The following is a 19530-nucleotide window of genomic DNA, read 5'->3' as shown; positions in this document are numbered from 1 at the left end:
GCGCTTTTGCGCTCAAGTCTTTTCGCTCTCGCCCACACGCCTGCAAAAACTTTGGCGAGCATATAAAAAAGCGCTTGCCAAAAGAATAAAGGAATTTTGTTTTAAATTGCAACAAAACTTTTATGTTTATTTGTTCAACTTTCATGAAAAAAAAATTTTTTATCAGTTTTTTTTTAAATTATTTTATCAGATATTTTCTCAAAACATTCTTTTTGCTTTTTTTTTTTAAACTTAAATAGCAGAAAATAATAAATTTTTAAATCACGCAGGCTAACTTATAAATGACCATCCTGCCAGAGCTTTCTCGTGCGCTGGCATTAAATTTCAAACGGAGAAGACTGCATTACATTTTTACAATTATTCATTTTATTTGAGATTTTTAATCATTTTATCTATTTTTATTTTTTACATCAACTTTTAATGCAAAAATTTTTAACTTATGATTAATTTAATAATTATTGTTTTGTGTTTAAAATAAAATTTTTTATCAATAGGCATTAGTTTTTATAAAATATCTTCCTGATTGGACATTATGGTTTATATTAGCTGCTGTTTCAATATATGGTATTTTTATTTATTTAATTATTGTTTACCATTATGCATGTTGCTTACTTTTTAATTGTTTTATTTTTTCATAGGGAAAATAATGAGCAGTCAATAATCAGTTTTTTTAAATAGCTGTTTGAGATTCCTGAAATATTAAAAAAAATGTTAAGCCACAGTTTGAATGAAAAGAATTTTAATATAACTGATATAATATCTTGTGCTAGTCAACTTTGAACTGTTATTTCTGTCTGACTGATGTAAAAGGGTCATGAAATTTAAATAATAGTCTAAGAATAATAACTAATATGTTGTAGGATACTAAAATTGTTTTGACTGCAAAGTAAATAAAATCCTTCAGATATAATTCATTTAAGTTAAATGGATACACTCGAGTACATAAAGGTAAAGAAATACTATCATTCAAGCACATAGAGGTAAAAAATATTATTATTCAAACACATAGAGGTAAAGAATCTTGGCAAAAAAACTGTTTCAAATTTATAAAATATTTGCTCATAAGTTTTGGCTTGTTAAAATCATACAATCAAAAATACTCAACATAAAAGTTTTTATTTAAATTTAGCACCAGTAAATAGGTTTAATGGATATTTATTTGCATCTCGTTGTTTCAGTTAATGATTGCTATGTTATTGATATTTTAAAGTGCCAAGACAAACTAATGGTTTATACTAAATTATATTTAGTATAGTATGAATTTTTATTAAGGAAAAAGTTTTAAAGAACAATGGCATAATACGTATGTCTATAATGGTTGTTATGACAGAAGCTACATTTTATTGAATATTTCTTATTACCTTATAAGTTTTCATACTTAGAAATACATGCCTATTGATAGGCATGTATTTTTAGTTTAGAATTATTTTATATTTAAAAAATTAAGTGATTGAGTATGTAATTGAATGTTGAAGTGTTGAACATCAATTTTGTCAAAGTGTTGAACATCAATTTGCTAGATGCTAAGATTATAATTGTACTTTCAAAATCATATTCTTCTATTTATAAATATTTATATATTATGTATTATATGTTTATATATATATATATATATATATATATATATATATATATATATATATATATATATATATATATATATATATATGTATATATATATATATATATATATATATATATATATATATATATATATATATATATATATATATATATATATTATATCATATTATATTTATTATATATAAATATGAGGAGTTAACAATCAAAGCGTGATTTTTTACACACACACACAAAAATGATTAAAAAAATAAATTAAATTTTTTTTTCTCTTTTATATGGCATGTACATTTTGTAGAAGAAAAAAATCTATAAAAGTTTTATATTATTTTGAACAAGTAAAAGTGATTTTAAAAAAAAAATGTGTTGTGTTCTTTATCAGCATAATGTCATAAAATATTTATTTCTAACAGTCAATCACAGACAAGCATCGCCATTTTGACATTTAACAAAACGCCATTTTGACATTTGTAAAAGGCACATTTTAAATGCAAAATTATATTGTGTTTCTAACTCAAAATATGTTTTGTCCATATGGCTCATGCATAATGCGTTTTTTTCATTTTTCAATCAAAAAATAAATAAAAAAATAGAGACTCAGTATATTTCGGAGAGCATAATAACTTTATTCAGTATAACAATTTTTATTCTTTAATTTTTATATAATTCATTAACATTTTTTTTAATTTGTTAAAATTGTAAATGTTTATTTTTCTCATGTTACATATCACATATCTCAATATATATATATATATGTATATATATACAACCCTTAGATGTTGTCCGAAAGTTTTTTCGATATTTTGTTGACAAAAAGTAAAAATTAAAATGCAAGACCGGAATTTTTTTTTTTTAATAATGATAGACTGCCTGCCCCAACCAAACCCTCAGTCGATGTAGCAGCACTCCCTTGCGAGTCAGGCTATTTGTCAGTCGATGTAGCAGCACTCCCTTGCGAGTCAGGCTATTTGTCAGTCGATGTAGCAGCACTCCCTTGCGAGTCAGGCTATAAGATAGTCGATGTAGCAACACTCCGCGCATGATTTACAGTAAAAAAAATAAAAATAAAAACATTTTATTAAAAAAAATAAAAATAAAAACATTTTATTAAAAAAAATAAAATAAAAACATTGTTTATATTGTTAAAAACATTCAAAATGTTTTAAAAACATTCAGAATGTTTTTAAAAACATTCTGGTCAATTAAATTAGCGTTTTTGTGGTTTTTTTAAAAAACGATTAATTTGTAATTAAATTAATGGTTTTTACTTTCGTCCAACACGGAAATGTTGGACGAAAGTTAAAAGTAATTAAAAGTGACGTATATGTTGGCGTAAGAATCACTTTTTTCCTTCCGCTCTTCCCAAAGCCAACAAACTATAGATCTATATATATATATATATATATATATATATATATATATATATATATATATCGAATATATATATATACCGCATGTATATATATATATATATATATATATATATATATATATATATATATATATATATATATATATATATATATATATATATATATATCGAATATATATATATATACCGCATGTATATATATATACCGCATATATATATATATACCGCATATATATACCGCATATATATATATATCACATATATATATATACCACATATATATATATATATATATATATATATATATATATATATATATATATATATATATATATATAAAGCATAATTGCTTATTGGAAACTATGGTTAATTTAGACTTGTTTGCAGTACTCTGTCCAAAAGGTCCTCTTCGTATTCTTGTACAAACTGCACAGGAAAGGAATGAACAGCTTTTTCCATCACTTATTTATTCATGTAAGCAAAAAAATTGTTAATAATAGTTTTGTAAGTAATTTCATATATTTTATAATAATTCATCTCAACGGTTGGGGACAACAGGAAGGAAGTTGATTTTTTTTTGTTAACTGTCTTTCAAACCTAAAATATAAATCAATAATTTTTGTATTTACTAATATTTAATATTTTAATAATAATAAATGTAATAATAATAAATAGAATAATAGAATTTGTTTTAGAAGAATACAGTAAATTTTGTTGAATAGGCAATAATAAATTAGGTTTTGTTCTTTTTAAAATAATAGCAACATTTATGTATCCCACTGTGGTAAACCAGGTTCAGGAAGCAACCAGCTCTCAAGCTAAACTTACAGAAAATACTGATGATAATCATGAAGATGAGCAGAATAATATTCAACAGCAAACAGCCCCCATTTTAAATGGAGAGAATGTAGAAGCAACTGCAACAACACCGCCTACACAATCAGATGGTCCTGAAGAGCGTAAGCAATTAAATTTTAATTATTTTTTTTTTTAATGTGCTTATTATTTTTTAATTATTTTTTAGTTTATTAAAATATCGTTTAGGTATAAAAATATTATTTAGAAGTAAATAAAAATTAAACATTAGTTGCTTTAAAGTAGATGTTGTAGTCTACTTTGTAGTCAACTTGAGCAATTCTTAGTCTGGTAAACCTTTAAAAAATAATTTAAATATTTTTTAGGAGGTGTTAAGTTGGGACTTGGAGATTTTATTTTCTATAGTGTTTTAGTTGGAAAAGCTTCTTCATATAAAGACTGGAATACAACACTTGCTTGTTTTGTTGCTATTTTGATAGTAAGTGGTTACATTGTTGTTTTTTCAGTATACAAATTGTACAAAGATATGTTTGAAAACCATTTAGTAAATTTTTTACAAAATGCTTGTAAAGTATAAACATAAAATAGTTAGACTATTAAAACTCTCATTATTTAACATGCATTTCCTAGCAACATGCACTGCCTAGCAACAGTAGAGCTGTAGTAAATTGTCTGGATTAAATGTTCTTGGTACTTTGTTATAGAGATCAACTCTCTTATAAATATTAACAAGAATATTAGTTCAAAAAGTTATAAGTAATTTTGTGCTCTTTAAGATTATGTGTTTTTAATTTAATCATACCTATACGATTTAACAAGTCTTTTTTTAAATTTGATTAGATAATTAAATCCAAACAAATTTATGAAAAAAAATTTATGCAGCCATTTTACATCTTCATCATCAGTTCCATTAAAGGATAATTTTTAATCTAGATTTTCGAGGTTTTAGTTTTTTAGGATGTTGTTTTTATAAACATAAAAATCTTCAATTGATCTTCAAAAATCTTCAATTGATTTGATCTTCATTGATTCTGGATCATTTGGAGTGTTTGCTTATTTCTTAACAAAGTTGATTATTTTTTAAATTTCAAAATTTAAAAGTTATATCTTTATTTATATATACTTTTAAATATATAATAACCATCATAATAAAATTTTTTTTTTAATGTGCAATAATAATAATGTGCAACTTTTTTCAACATTTTTCAAACTTAGCAGCTAGGCATTATTTGGCATTGGTTAGAGTTCTGATAAAATCAGATATCATTTTTATTGTTAAAATATAATTGAAATAACCCATAGACAAATTTTCACACTTGTTTTCAAAAATTTAAAAAAACGAGAACTTGCTAGAAGTTTACCTCATAGTTGCTCATTATTTCTACATATTTAATCCTTTATTTTTTAAATAGGTTCTAAAGAAAAAATGCTTTAAATATTAGTAGAATTTCTACTATATAGTGGGGAAATAAGAGTTAATTTTCAGTAAAATAGTTCAAATTGTGATACCAGCATGAAACCTTCAGGAAATGGTCTATGATTTTAAAGAATTCGAAGAAAAAAAAACTCCTTTCTATAAATATTACTTTTTGTCCTGAGGGGCGACACCAAACCTTGTTGACTGTAAAAACTATATAATATTCTAAACCAATGATATAAGGTTGCATTAAAATCAGAATTTAAAGTAGAAACAACTTCAAATAAACAACTATACCACATTACTAATTAAAATAAGGATAAAAGCATAAAAAGAAGTTATATTATTATATATTTCAATGAAATGAAACTTATTTTTTTCAAAATTTAGCAATAAGTTAATAAAAATGAATTTTGTTTGTTTTTATTTTAAACACTGACCAGAGCACTCGCATAGCTCTGTGCAGGACAATCCTCAATGTTTGCATTTGCATTGTGTTCCACAACTTTTCTTGCATCCACAATTTAACTTGACACATGATTTTGATGCCTCAAGTAGAGTCATCTATAAAAGCTTCATTGCGTTATTTTTTTATTTCCAACCCCATATAGTGCCATCGGGTAAAATCTGTTATAGCACAAAGGGTTTTTCCCATACGACACTAAATAAATAATTACATATAAATGTCATTTTTAAATATTTGATTCAATACAATTTTTGAATAGACTATTAAATCCATTCAAATATTTGGAGATGACAAGTTAAATAATAGAATAAAACAACATATTTGACTAAATTTGGGTGAAAAAGCAGCCTATAAGAAAATAATTTTAGAAGTTACCAGCTAAAACATCTAAAATTTTTGTCTTTTTATAATTAATTATATAAACAAAGGTTACCTTCAAAATACTCTAATAATTTCTTCATCTCTATTGTTCCAGAGATTCCAATCAAAGTTTGTTACAAGCATTTTAAACATCTCATTTTTGTTTTCAACCAAATGTAAGAACTGTGACCAGTTTTTCTAAATCGGAGTTGAATCAGAAACACATAATCTGACACAATTTCAATGACTATCCTTGTACGATCTTGGAGTTTTTAAACTACAATGAAAATAAGGTTTAAACACATTGTCGATCTTTTTTATTTCTTTTTGTTTTGTTGATACTAATTTTTTTTTTCTCAAAATTCAATTTCAGAATACTCCTTGAATGTCTTTGAACTTACTGGATGAAGTATATGAATAATTGCTCTTCCATCTAAGACTTTTTTATCACCCACTACTCTGTACCCTAAAATTATTAAATGTGTTCAAAAGGTGTGCAGGCTATACAATCTTTGGTACAAATTATAAATAAAAAATAAATAAATACAAAAAGTGTAAACAATTTTGTACTTGTTTTTTTTTTTATCTCAATTAAAAAATTATAAAATATTTGATTTGATTTGATATTTAAATTCCATTCTGTAAAAATATAAAAGATTTTTTTTTCTCCTGGTGTTTTATTAACTTAAGTATTTAAAAAATACCTCATGCTTTTCCTTCCTCACCCTCCGACCCCTTCTTCCCAAAAAAAAAATCAAAGATTTTTGAAGATTGGGGATATGCTATCAAATGAAATAAACAGACCGCTACCAAAAAGTTTGAAAAAACTACTTTTTTGTTAAATAAACTTCACTGTTAATGAATTTTAAAAAGTACCTAATAATTAAATTTTATAAACTGTTCAAGTATCATGTTTTGTGTTATGTTACTTGTGTTTAGTATCTTGTGTTAATTATCTTGTGACTTGTGTTAAGTATCTAAGCTTGTTTTAAGTATTATGTTTTGTAATTTTTTATTCAAAAAAACCTTTAAGCAAGCCTTTTTTTGGTTCCAGTTTTGGTTTGTGTATATATTTAGCTTAGGTTCTAGTAAATAAAGTAAAACAACTATTTTGGTTGTGTTTGCAACCGGCAAAGTAACAGCGCTAATTGATAAAGGCAAAGAGTAATGAATTACGTTTACTTGCACTACTTTAATTGAGTTGTTTTTTGTATACTTTTACTTTCTAAAGTATTTATTTAAATCTGTAATATTATTTTCCCTTAATTTTTTTTTCTAAAGTATTATACTTCACTACATTTTAAATCATATACGTTACGGAGTAAAAAAAAATACGAAGGGATAAAAAGGTGCAAAGATAAAAACTTCTTTATTAATATGGTTAAATATACTAACTTTGAAAACCAATTGCTTCTTAAACTTAAATAAGTTCATGGGATAAAGATATGCAGAAATGAATAGACCAAGTTGTTCATGTTGTGTTATTCGACTAGTAAACAACCGGGGTTGATATTTGAGCGGGGCCGGGTTTGATAAAATTAGTTTTTTTTTTTTCAAAATTTATGTTTGATTTTATATATATATGCATTTATAAACATCATTATGATCAACATGATCATCATTATCATCATCATTATAATAATCATCATCACTATCATCATTATCATTATTGTCATCATCATCATCGCCATCATCATCATCATCATTACTGTCATCATCAATATCATCATCATTATCATCATCAGCAGCAGCAGGCTTTAACCTTCCTCTTTTATGCTGTTTCTCTAATCATGGTCAATGCTCAAACAAGCTATCATCTCTATCATCTCTATTACAATAAACCAAAACTCGTTCTTGCTTGGCTTCTTATTCAACAAGTTGCATCCTTTTACTGTATCTGTCCTTATTTATTAAATACTGGCATAAATATATGCCAAAATTTAATAAATAGTATATGTAAGTATAAAATGATAATATATAAAGAATTATAAATGTATTTCTAGCCCCGGCTATCAACCTCTGCTAAATCTTATAATTTTACCGGGGCCGGGGTCGGATTTGCAAAAAGTCTCATTTTTAGGTGGGGTTAGGGTCCCGGTCATTTACTAGAATAGACCAATTTGTTTATGTTGTGTTATTCGCTCTGTTAGCTGAATATGGCTCAGTTTGGTCTTTAATACTTGAAGGTCCCTGACCCAATTTAGATTTAATGTTTTGTAGTTAGTCTGACCTTTCTTTTCAACAAAAGGATGCTCTGCTGAATCCACAGTCACGTTTTTGTTAGTGGTTGTAGTAATATTGTTTAAAGTGAAATTTTACTCGGCACAAGTAAAACTACCATTCTGAAAATTTGCTCAAGTAAAAAAGTAGTTTTAATAGATAATTAAAGCTTAATTTTAAAAATGGAAATAAAAAATCTCAGAAATTTATCTAATGGAAACTTTGCTAACAAATAACCTTTGCACCCAATAATTATTAAAGAGAAGCAAGTTACCATGTTGAATCTGATAATTTTATGATAATGCAAAATATGGGGGTCATATTCCTTGAGAAGATAAAGATTTTAACAAAAATATTTAAATAGTATTTTGAATAATACAATAAATCACAGCATTATGATTCGCATCATATTTTCACACGGGGGAAAAAAAAAGAGCAGGGGAGGCTGATCATCTTACTGTATATAAAACTAAAATATTTTGATCACCTAGAATGCCCGAGGTTAAATCAAAAAATTTCATTGTAATAATGCGGTTGTAATAAAATAATGTAATAACTTTGCACAGCGGTTGACATAACAGAGAACCCATATGATAAGTGTTTTATGAGTTATAATTAACCGCTCATTTTTAATCTTAAAGCGAGGCAAAGAGTTACAGAGCTGGTATTAGAATTTAGAGAGTACAGAACTGGTATTAGAATTTGAATCTGTTGTTTTTCGGAATCATATATATTTAAATTTTACCGTTATCACGATTTAAATTATGATAATTGTTTAATTCTTTTTTTTTTCTAATTGTAGTTCAACTTGTTTTGTTTTTCAGGGTTTGTGTTTGACTTTGCTATTGTTGGCAATTTATCGAAAAGCTTTGCCAGCTTTACCGATATCTATAACTTTTGGATTGATATTCAACTTTGCGACGTCATACTTTGTTAAACCGTTTACCGATCATTTAGCAGGCGAACAAGCTTTTATATAATTCAACAGAAAGTTACATAAATGATTTTTACTAGCGAATCATATATTTATTATTAAAATAATATAAAGATTTTAAGTTTTTATATCAGACGTAGACAAATGAAAACAATTTTTTTTTAGTTGTTATTAATAAATAAGTTTTGCAAATAAATAAAAAGAATACAGGTTGTTTTTATGTTCTACTCAACATTGCTAGGTTGCTTTTGGAATCATGTGAAGGGTAATGTGATTTAAATAATTGGTAATAATTTAAATAATAATAGATATTTAAATAATTTAAATATTTACTATTTAGACATGCTCATTTTTGGCATTTGTGCCGATCTTTGTTCTGCTAGTAGCGTACTTTTTTTGTTTGTTTATTATTCTACTATATAACTATAAAATTAAATTTTCTACCCTTTAACACCGAAATACTTTACCTGCACTTTACGAATTTTTTTGCGTGCCACATTATATCCTGTATAATTTGTATGCTATCCAAGCTACAAGACAATTAAGAATATAAAAGAAAAATGCTGTCCACCAAAAGATTCAATAACTATAACAAGAAACGCCATCAAACTAGAGTGAGACTCTTAAAAAGAACATAGCCAAAAGACTAGTGAATCTGAATCAAACAACTGAAGCACTTAGAACAGCACAGTAAATTTTGCAAAAATTTTATTTAATTAAATTCAGGAAGCAAAATGGAGTTTCCGGGAACTCTAAATGTAATCAGAAAATGAATAACGTTAATGATCGAGCAGCCGAGGCGCAGTGGTAGCACACTTGCCTCAGAAACAAAGGATCCATGGTTCAACATCTGTTCACGGTGGTTTAATACTAAACAATTGCGGCATTTTATAATGCAATAATGAGAAGCATAGAAAAAGGTTCAAATACTAGTCTTAAATTAAGAACCTGGATTAGCAATTGCAAGAAATGTGTTTGCTTCAAAGTAAATAAAGGAAAGAAACCAAAGAAAACTGTAAAGGGAAGGCCCTTAAGTATTGCCAATGAAAAAGTTTGGACTCGACAAATAATAAATAACATATTAGCTAAACTTTCATCTCTACCAACTTTATATCTGAAACTACAAGATATTAACCAAAACTTTAACCCAGAGGTACACCTTTGTGTCTGTTATATTTGTTATGGTATTATGTATAAACCAGTTATTTGAAAAAACTGTCTGCACTCGTTTTGTGTACCATGTGAAATACCACTTATCAATAATAAACTATTATCTAAAACAAAATGCCCTAAATGCTCCTTTTCAATTTCAATTGATGGATTAACCTCCTCTAGCAATGTTATTGAAATTATAAATAATATTCAAGAAAATGTAAGCAACGTTGTGATAGATTATTTAAAGTGTCACAACTGTCAGAACGCATGAATCATCAAAATATTTATCAGACTCCATAACCAATTTCCTCAGCCTAGTCAACATCATCATCACAAATAAGTCTTTCAGATATATTTGCATTAAATTCAAAAAGTGCTATCACAAAGGATATTGATGCTGTTGTACTTCAAACAAAAAATGTTGCAAACATTTGGCAGTAAACAACCAAACACTTGACTGTGAAGAGTTTATATATATTGAAAAGCAACGTCAAATAAAACAACTTAGATAAGTACTCAGGATCTTGAAGATGAAACACCTATCATAACAGAAGCACTTGAAACTCACATATTATCTCACCCTGAAAATGAAGAATATATGAAGTTAGTATTTGAACCACGCATAATTCACCTTGAAGAGAAAAAAAAAGAAAAGGTAAACATTTAAAATTTTATTGTACACTAAAAATATAAATCATAAATAATACATTTTGTTCGGATCCTAATAGATATGTTATTTCTAATATTTTATGTTTTGGTATTTTGTATTTATATGAGAATCAACCGCCATATTTATATTCATAGATCTCAGAATTGAAAATAATGAAAGAAACTGACCATGTCAAGATGTCATTTGGTCCACTAGTAAATAAACTCGACAAGGTATTTAATTTGTTAGGAGTGCTAAGACAAGCATACCATGGGAAAAGTTTTGTTGGTAACCATGTTAACAAAATGTTAAAGGTAAACTAATCATATAGTTCTTAAATATAAAGTAGTATATTTCGCTTATTCCTAATTAAAAAAAAAGTATATTTAAGTAGGTATTGTCAGTATGTATTTGTTTATATGTATATGTATATCTAATATATATATGAAAAAAGTGTAAATTGAAAGTGTAATTTAACATATATAACTTATTTTATTTAAAAAACATTATTAGATGAAAAGTATCCTCTACCTATACAACTGAATACCAAAGCTTGTAGTCGAACTTGAGTTCAACGATACTGACTTACACAAAGCAACTATTAAACTTTGACAGAACTCTAAAGTCCTATTTGATAAGTTTGGAGTTTACCGTAAGCTTGTTAACTCCTGCAAGCAGTTCAACAAAGAAAACATTCAAAATCTTGGTATGCAATGTATTATTATTATATATACATTATTATAAAATCAAGATTTTATAAAAATGCTTCCGTGATAATTGCCCAAATGATTCAATTACACCTAAGCTTCATATGTTTGAATATCATGCATCTTACATTAGGAAATGGGGAGTAAGACTCGGTACTTATGGAGAACAGGGCGCAAAGAGTATTCATGCTGAATTCAACAGCATGAAGAGTACCTACTGGTACATGAATAAGAACACGTAAACTCAAAAGTATAATGGATGAGCACTTCATAAAAAACCACCAAGCTGTAAAAAAATATCAACAAAATGCTCTGTCTAAGAAGAGAAAAATTGCAGATACTTAAAATAATTTTATGAAACATTGCAAAAGGGTTTTCAGACAATGCAAATAGGTTTTCAGAATATAATTGGCAGTGTTATAGCGTAAATATTATTTCTGTCAGTATTTTTAAACCTTCAAATAAAAAGAAAACTTATCAATTTTTAAAAGCATAAAATTATTAAAAAAAAAAAGTAACCCAGTTATAACTTAAAAATAGTTTTAAATGATTCACACACTACTACATTTTCAAAAAAAACTAAAAGTTGTGACTAAAAAATTTACAACTTTAGAATATAGACCATAATGTAAGCACAAGTTAAACTTTCCCAGAAAAAAACAAAGTTTCACTTAATTCCACATTTCTTCTCCTCCTAAAGTTATTTAAATGATAGCTTTGGTAAAACCTAGCATACCTATAATATTGTTTTGACATAATTTCCTTAGTAAGAAATCTCTTTTTAACCGCGATCGTTTCTGTTAACAAACGTTTGAACAAAATATGACACATGCGCGTGTTTAAAGTCCATTATGAAACCGCTGTGGGTTAGGAACGAGGCGTGACTTCCTATTAAATGCTCATTCGCGGTGCTCAGCGATAAAACCGTTAGGACTTCTTGGGGCAACTAAATAAAAAAAAAAGATAGAAACTCAGATTTAATAACAATAGCGACTGTTGCAGAAAATTTATTATATTTTGGCTATAAGTATCTTCCATTTATTTTTAGATTAGGATAGTTTTTTACTTAGGATAAATATTAAGTTTGGATAGTTTATCCCGAGTTTTTTTCCCCACAAAAAACATCCTGTGCTACAAAGTTAAATTTCTCTACAACTGCAGAACAAATTTATATAAAATTATGGAAATAATTTTTTTAATATATGCATTCTTTGAAAATAGTAGTCGCACGTATGTGTAGTACGTAGTACGTATGTGTAGTACGTGGTACGTATGGGTATATACACACACACACATAAATACTCATATTAAAATATTAAAGAATTTATGTCCAAAAGTTCATAAAATTTTGACCTGCAGTTTTAGAGGAATTTAACTTTAAATTGAAACGCAGGATTTTTTTTATCGAAGAAAAAATCCTATGCTTTAAATGGAAAGGGCATATTTATCTATTTTTACTTGTTATCCTTTCGTATATGCCAATACTTTGTGCAAAAGAGTGCAATTTAAGTCCTAATTAAAGTTTTAACTGTGCATAACAACCTATCTATAAAAACTGTCCATACAAACAATCGGCATATCTGTCTGTTAATATCTTTTTTTTTTTACACGTTAACTGCTTTTGTTATTTTAAATAATTATAATGCTGATATCTTTAAAACAATTCGTTAATCGACCGCCTATTTCCTTGTCAAATAGCTATTGCAATTGATTGTATTATGTAAGGAAATATAGTCTAATAATAATATAATAAAGGTTTCACAAAAGACATTTGGAAGGAAATATTATTTTTGTTGTATTACTCGGAAAGAAATATTTAATGATTCAAACTTATTTATATCGAAATTATTTTAATTAAAATAGTTTTTTAATTGTATGCAATTTTATATTGTAATATTTTTCTTTGGAAACGTATGTTTCTTTACAATTTATAAAAATACGTAAATGTGTAAAATTTGAAAAATAACATTATTTTTACACTAGTTTTTTATTATTAAAAGTATTTTTAATTAATAAATTTTTACGGTAAAAAGTAAGAACACTATGAATGTAACACGACGTAACAAAAACGTGCGTTACGTCGTTTGTCTACTTGCTTTTGACCGTAAAAACTGAAAACACCAAAGTTTTCCTGAAAATTGTTCAAAGCAAAGACAAACTTTACGTTAAATATTTTGAAACTTGCTAACTTATTTATCTGCAGACAATAAAAAAATCAATTCGAAGTCATGTTATTCCTTTATATTGTTTACATCATAGTCATTTTGTTTTTTTATTTGGCTGTAGCCAAATAACAAAATCCTAAAATGGAGGTTTAAAAAAAAAAGACATGGAGCATCATGAATAAAGTTATTTTTTTCAAAGTAATGTTAACTCAAATCAAAAATGCCTTCTATAATAATTAAAAAAAAGGAATCAAATATAAGAATGATGTCTCTAATAAACTTAAATGCTTTTCCAACATTCCACTGTGCCACAAATTACACCAATAGATAGCAAAAATAAAAAACATTCAAATATAGCTTCGTTATACATCAGAATACAGGTTTTTTGTGCTTAAAAAACCAATTTCTTTCATAAAAATTTACTTTTGACCACTCTAACTGGCTGTATGGTTTTTAGTTTCGAGCATTTTATTCCATCGTGATATTATAGACAATGAAATCTAGTACTGCAAATAATTTCAGAATAAATCTATCCTTCAGTAGTTACAAAATACATCTGTATAAATATTTATTTCTATTATAATCTATGAAAATAAAAAATAGCTAAAAAAACTTTGCAAAGTGGTGAAATCATAAAAGACGATTTTGTTAAATGCTTAAAAAGTTCATATATTGATTAAAATTATTTTCCTTTTTAAAATTGTTTTAGTTTTTAAAAAAGATTTAAAAAAAAACTTTATTAATTAGCCTGGTTTTGTAGTCAAGCCTCACAATTAGCCTGGTTTTGTAGCCGAGCCTCACAATTTCCATTATTTTGAAATTCATTAGAATTGTCAGATAAACAAGCACATATGATACATGATATGATTTATTTTCACATATTTACTTACATCATATATTTAAATAAAGATAAAGATTATATAAAAGTATTTAAATGTAAAAAGAAATATTTTGAAATCACTCAAGTAAAAATTTATTCTGAAAGTCACTATTGCCAACATTTTCAGACACTTCATGTTTTTCACTTATAATTTAACAAATTTTGATTTGAGATAAAAAGTTGATCAATCCTAAAGGAGATAAAAAAATTAATCAACTGCGTTATAAAATGAACATTCATTGTCATTGGGTATGTATGTTTATTGCAAATGATTAAAAGAGTCAAGATATAAACTTCTGTTTTGACTCTTTTGCTAAATCTGGCTCACTGAAATTGCCGTAAAATTGCTTAAAAGAAACAAGTCTCTTGAGACGGAGGCTTAAGTAACGCTGTCTTCCAAGTATTCAATTATCACTAATAACAAAAGTTGTTCCAGATGATATAAAAGTTTCCAAAATTGTTTGATTGTATAAATCACGGAAATCTTTAAAAAATTACAGGTCAATTTCAATCTTCTCTGTATTCTTAAAACTTCTTAAAAGAATATTCTACAAAAGAGTTTACAAATATTTATGATACAAATAAAATTACAATAAAAAACTAAACGCGACACTAAAAAATCTTATAAATAAAATTAACAAATCGTTCAAAGAAATCGTTCAAAAGAATTTTAGTTGTATTAAAAACACCCTCAGAAACATCTACATTTTTTCATCATTTTTTTGTCAAATTGTTGGATGTGAAACATTCAATTGTGGATGTTTCACATCCACAATTTCTAAGCACCTGAAAGCGATTTGGCTTAGTGCAACTGTTTTTCAACGTTTTTATGAGTTTCCTTTTAAATAACCAGAGTTACTGCAGTTAAATGGTTGGCTACAAGCGAGTTGAGGTGACTTTAGAGCTGATGCTTTACAACGTATATTTATGCTAGTTGTTGTTGGTGTAAATTCAGAAGGCAGTGGCTGAAATAGTGTAGCTACTGGTGATGGTGGTATTGATGGTACTAGCATATATTCTTGTAGTTGAGGTGATGAAGACCAGTTTAAGATGGTGGTGTTTCAAACGTATTTTTATGCCCAACAAGACATAATTAACCAACTCAAGAAACGAAATATGATGAATACCAGGTGAAGTACGGAAACAAATATACCTTGTCGTTTGACATCAAAATTGAGAATCGGGTATACTCGTATCACAATTCGCACTTGCCTCGCCATACTGCAGACTTTCCGAATTCGAATAAAACTGATAACGCTAAAGGAAGGTATAGCAATGATGTCGCTCAAGTTTGAAATAAATCTCAAGAACAAAAAGAACTGCAAGTATTGCGCTCCGGACAAACAGTAAGGCTAATGTAAAGCTGGTGAATTATATGTGTGAAAGATCACGTAGATAAACGTATTAAAAGTCACGCATTATTTTACGACGAATGTTTTACGACAATTTATTGACGATTGTAATTAAAAGTATTGTCATGGATTTTTTAAGTTTGTATACACGTTTAAGATTTTGTGTTGTGTAGGATAAAAAAAAGAAAATCTAAAATAGTTTTTTTACGATGTAACAATGACGTAGAAGCGACGATGCAACAGTTGTCAGTTTTTCTGTTTTCATATCTATGTTTTGTATATTAATTTTGGTCTATTCGCACGTTTAATAAAAAAATAGAAAAAATCTTCCAACCTAATGAAAGTGGAAAAAAAACTACTTATTTTTTATATATGCCATATCCGGACTTTACTAAGCAGAACACAGTAAAAAATGAAATTATTATCGTTGTAAGCAGGGTCAGACTGGCACTAAAAGGCCTGGGGTGGGGGGAAACACAGATGGAGCACTTATTTTACCAAAAATTTAGCAAAAACAAATTAAACTTTTAATCGCATAGTTATTTTGTTATAAGGGTTAAGGAAGTTTCTAATAATGTGCATGCAAATTTTCATATCTTTGACCATGCATTCCATGAATTTATTTGGCATGTTTAAAAAAATAAATCCATATCCAAGGACTTATAAATATAAATTACAGCGTCGCACCGTTTTAATTTTTGCACCTTATTGCCATACTAAAATGGTTTTTTCCCAATAATTTTATCAATATTATGAAAATAAAAATTTGTTGTTAAGTTTTCCAATTATTTGCAAAGAAATAAATAATCAAAAAATATGTATTTGCAACATTATATTAAAACAAGTTTTCAGTAGGAAGTTTTGATGATTATGCCAAACTGTGGACGACCTCATTATAATTAATTTTATATCATTGTTAACATTCATTAAAATGATTCTATTTGGGTGATTCGAGTTGCTCCTCACCCAAATAGACTACAAAGGCAATTTTTCACAATCTTCAACTTCAAAAAAGTTCGCTCACACTTGACCTTTGTGCAAGGTAGACATAACACCATTTTATATGCAATACACATATTAGAATATCCAGAATAATGTAAATTTTAGCAATGGAGAAAACGAAGAACACAACTCAAACAACTTGGAGCATTTCTCTGATTTAGTTTTATCAGCCTTACTAACTAATGAAAAATTAGTTGCAAATGATGTCATTTCCGTGCACAGTGTTTCTCTCTGTATACCAGCAAAATTTGCTAAATCATAAAAAATATAGTCGTCTATATGGTCACGCAAAGATGAAAAGTTTTGAGGATCCAGACAAGCAATATCCCTTAAGACAAAAACATCATTTCCTTTGAAGCGGTCTTTGAATGCTGTGGTGGCAGTATCCACAATACCATAACATACATTAAACTTAAACCGCCTAACTGGGTCCTGAAATTCTTGCATCATGACTCGGGTCAACTTAAATTCCAAACGTGCCATACTCTTAAACCTCTTTAACAACAGATTTCTTGGTAAGTTCTTCAATAGTAATAATAATTCTGTTAACAGTAGTCTTGCTCAAAAAAGTAATCAATGAACCCCAATCTTTCATGCCCTTTTTAATCCTCTTCTTTCTAAATGAGTTTTTAAGATTATATTTGCTGAGATTTATTTGCTCAGTTACGTCACAAGTGCCAGAAAATTGCCGCACTTTATCTCAGGAGTCTTGTCCTTATTATCATCCATAATCCAAGCTCAGTCATGTTTACCCCAATAAGCAATACCTTGCTTTTCAATAAACAAAATAATGTCAATTACTCTATCTAAAAGAAGGCGTTATTATTTCACTTCACTTTGTCTTTTACTGTTAAGCAGGTGTACTGTGATCAGGTGATCTGTGTAAACAGTTGATCAATTTCTTTTGCTAAATAGGTTCATCAGCTGCAAATATTTAAATACAATGCATACTTAGTGACTTCAGTCATATTTTACTATAAGTTGGTATATTTCATTGAAAAAAGATAAAAATGTAACTTAGACATTACTCTACTAAACGGGGTAATGTGGGTCTATAGAATACAACTCAAATTAGTGCTCCTTCAACATCTTTAAAAGTTATGTATAAACTTTTTTTATGTAGTTTACTAAAAATAATGTCTAGTCATGATGTATATATATATGTATATATATATGTATATATATATATATATATATATATATATATATATATATATATATATATATATATATGTATATGTATATATATATGTATATATATATATGTATATATATATATATATATATATATATATATATGTATGTATATATATATATATATATATATATATATATATATGTATATATATATATATATATGTGTATATATATATATATATATATATATATATATATATATATATATATATATATATATATATATATATATATATATATATATATATAGCCAAGCTTGCCAGGACTCGGCTTGGCTCGTTTACATATTAAGAGTGTTCAGGCTCGGCTCGAGCTTGTTTCGAACATGAGATTCTTTGCTCGAGCTCGGCTCGTTAAGGATTAGTATTTTTTGGCCTCGGCTCGTTTTACATGTTGCTCGAGCTCGACTGATTCAAAACTCGAAATAATTATTGTAACCTGTTAGTTTAAAGCTCGTTTAGTAAAAAAAAATTGTTCGTTAAAGGCTCGTCTGTAAATAATGCAAGTCCAAATCAAAAAACAACATAAACAATCCTACAGTCTATTAAACATGCAAATAAACAACATGATGAAATAAGATCCCACAAATCTAATAGTTCAAAATAAAAGTTAAAACTAATAATTCAATGTTCAAACTTAATGTTCCAAGTTCAAACATAATGTAAACTCTCACAAACATAATAATTCCTATTAAACACTGCACTCTAATAGTTCAAATTACATTTTCACAAATATAAGTCTTGCTCTCATTGCATTGGATAAATATATACATATATATATTAGTGCTGAGCACAAAATCCGGATCAATCCATATCCGGATTACCAATCCGTATTCATCCGGATTGAAACAAAAATAACAATCCGTTTAATGCGGATTAAAATACCAAATCCGGATTATGATATAAATCCGGTTTATTCAAAAAAAAATACTTAGAAAAATTAAATATAAAATTAAAAAAACTCAACACTAATATAAACATTTGGTGAAAATTTAAAATATTTACATTGAGTTACAACCATATAAAAAAATCAAAATCAACTTTGTCGAAAACTGTTTTTGCGTAAAAATTCCCATTTTCCCCGATTTTTTTGAAAACTACTGAAATATGATATTAGATGTAGGTAAGCACTCTGCTTAGAAGTAAGTATCAGACCTTTTATTCAGTTGTAGGATACAACTTGGGAGTTGGGTTTGGGACCTCCTAATAATTTTGATTAAAAACCCATGTTATATATACTTTTTAAAAATAACTTGAA

General features: G+C 27.1%; 1 protein-coding gene across 1 annotated transcript in view; it reads left to right on the top strand.

Moving 5' to 3' along the window:
* Positions 1-9368, top strand: part of LOC100197650 (presenilin-1) — a 22618-nt gene extending 13250 nt beyond the window's left edge. The window contains exons 6-10 of the mRNA XM_065804779.1: positions 495-564; positions 3329-3427; positions 3715-3912; positions 4135-4247; positions 9057-9368. Of these exons, the coding sequence (XP_065660851.1) occupies positions 495-564; positions 3329-3427; positions 3715-3912; positions 4135-4247; positions 9057-9212 (636 nt within the window). The 3' untranslated portion in view covers positions 9213-9368. The remainder of the gene's footprint in view (positions 1-494; positions 565-3328; positions 3428-3714; positions 3913-4134; positions 4248-9056) is intronic.
* Positions 9369-19530: the final 10162 nt, after the last annotated feature.

This window comes from Hydra vulgaris, chromosome 09, assembly GCF_038396675.1.
Source record: "Hydra vulgaris chromosome 09, alternate assembly HydraT2T_AEP".
NCBI lineage: Eukaryota > Metazoa > Cnidaria > Hydrozoa > Anthoathecata > Hydridae > Hydra > Hydra vulgaris.
The sequence above is the reverse complement of the archived record's forward strand: the minus strand, read 5'-3'. Positions and strand labels throughout refer to the sequence as shown.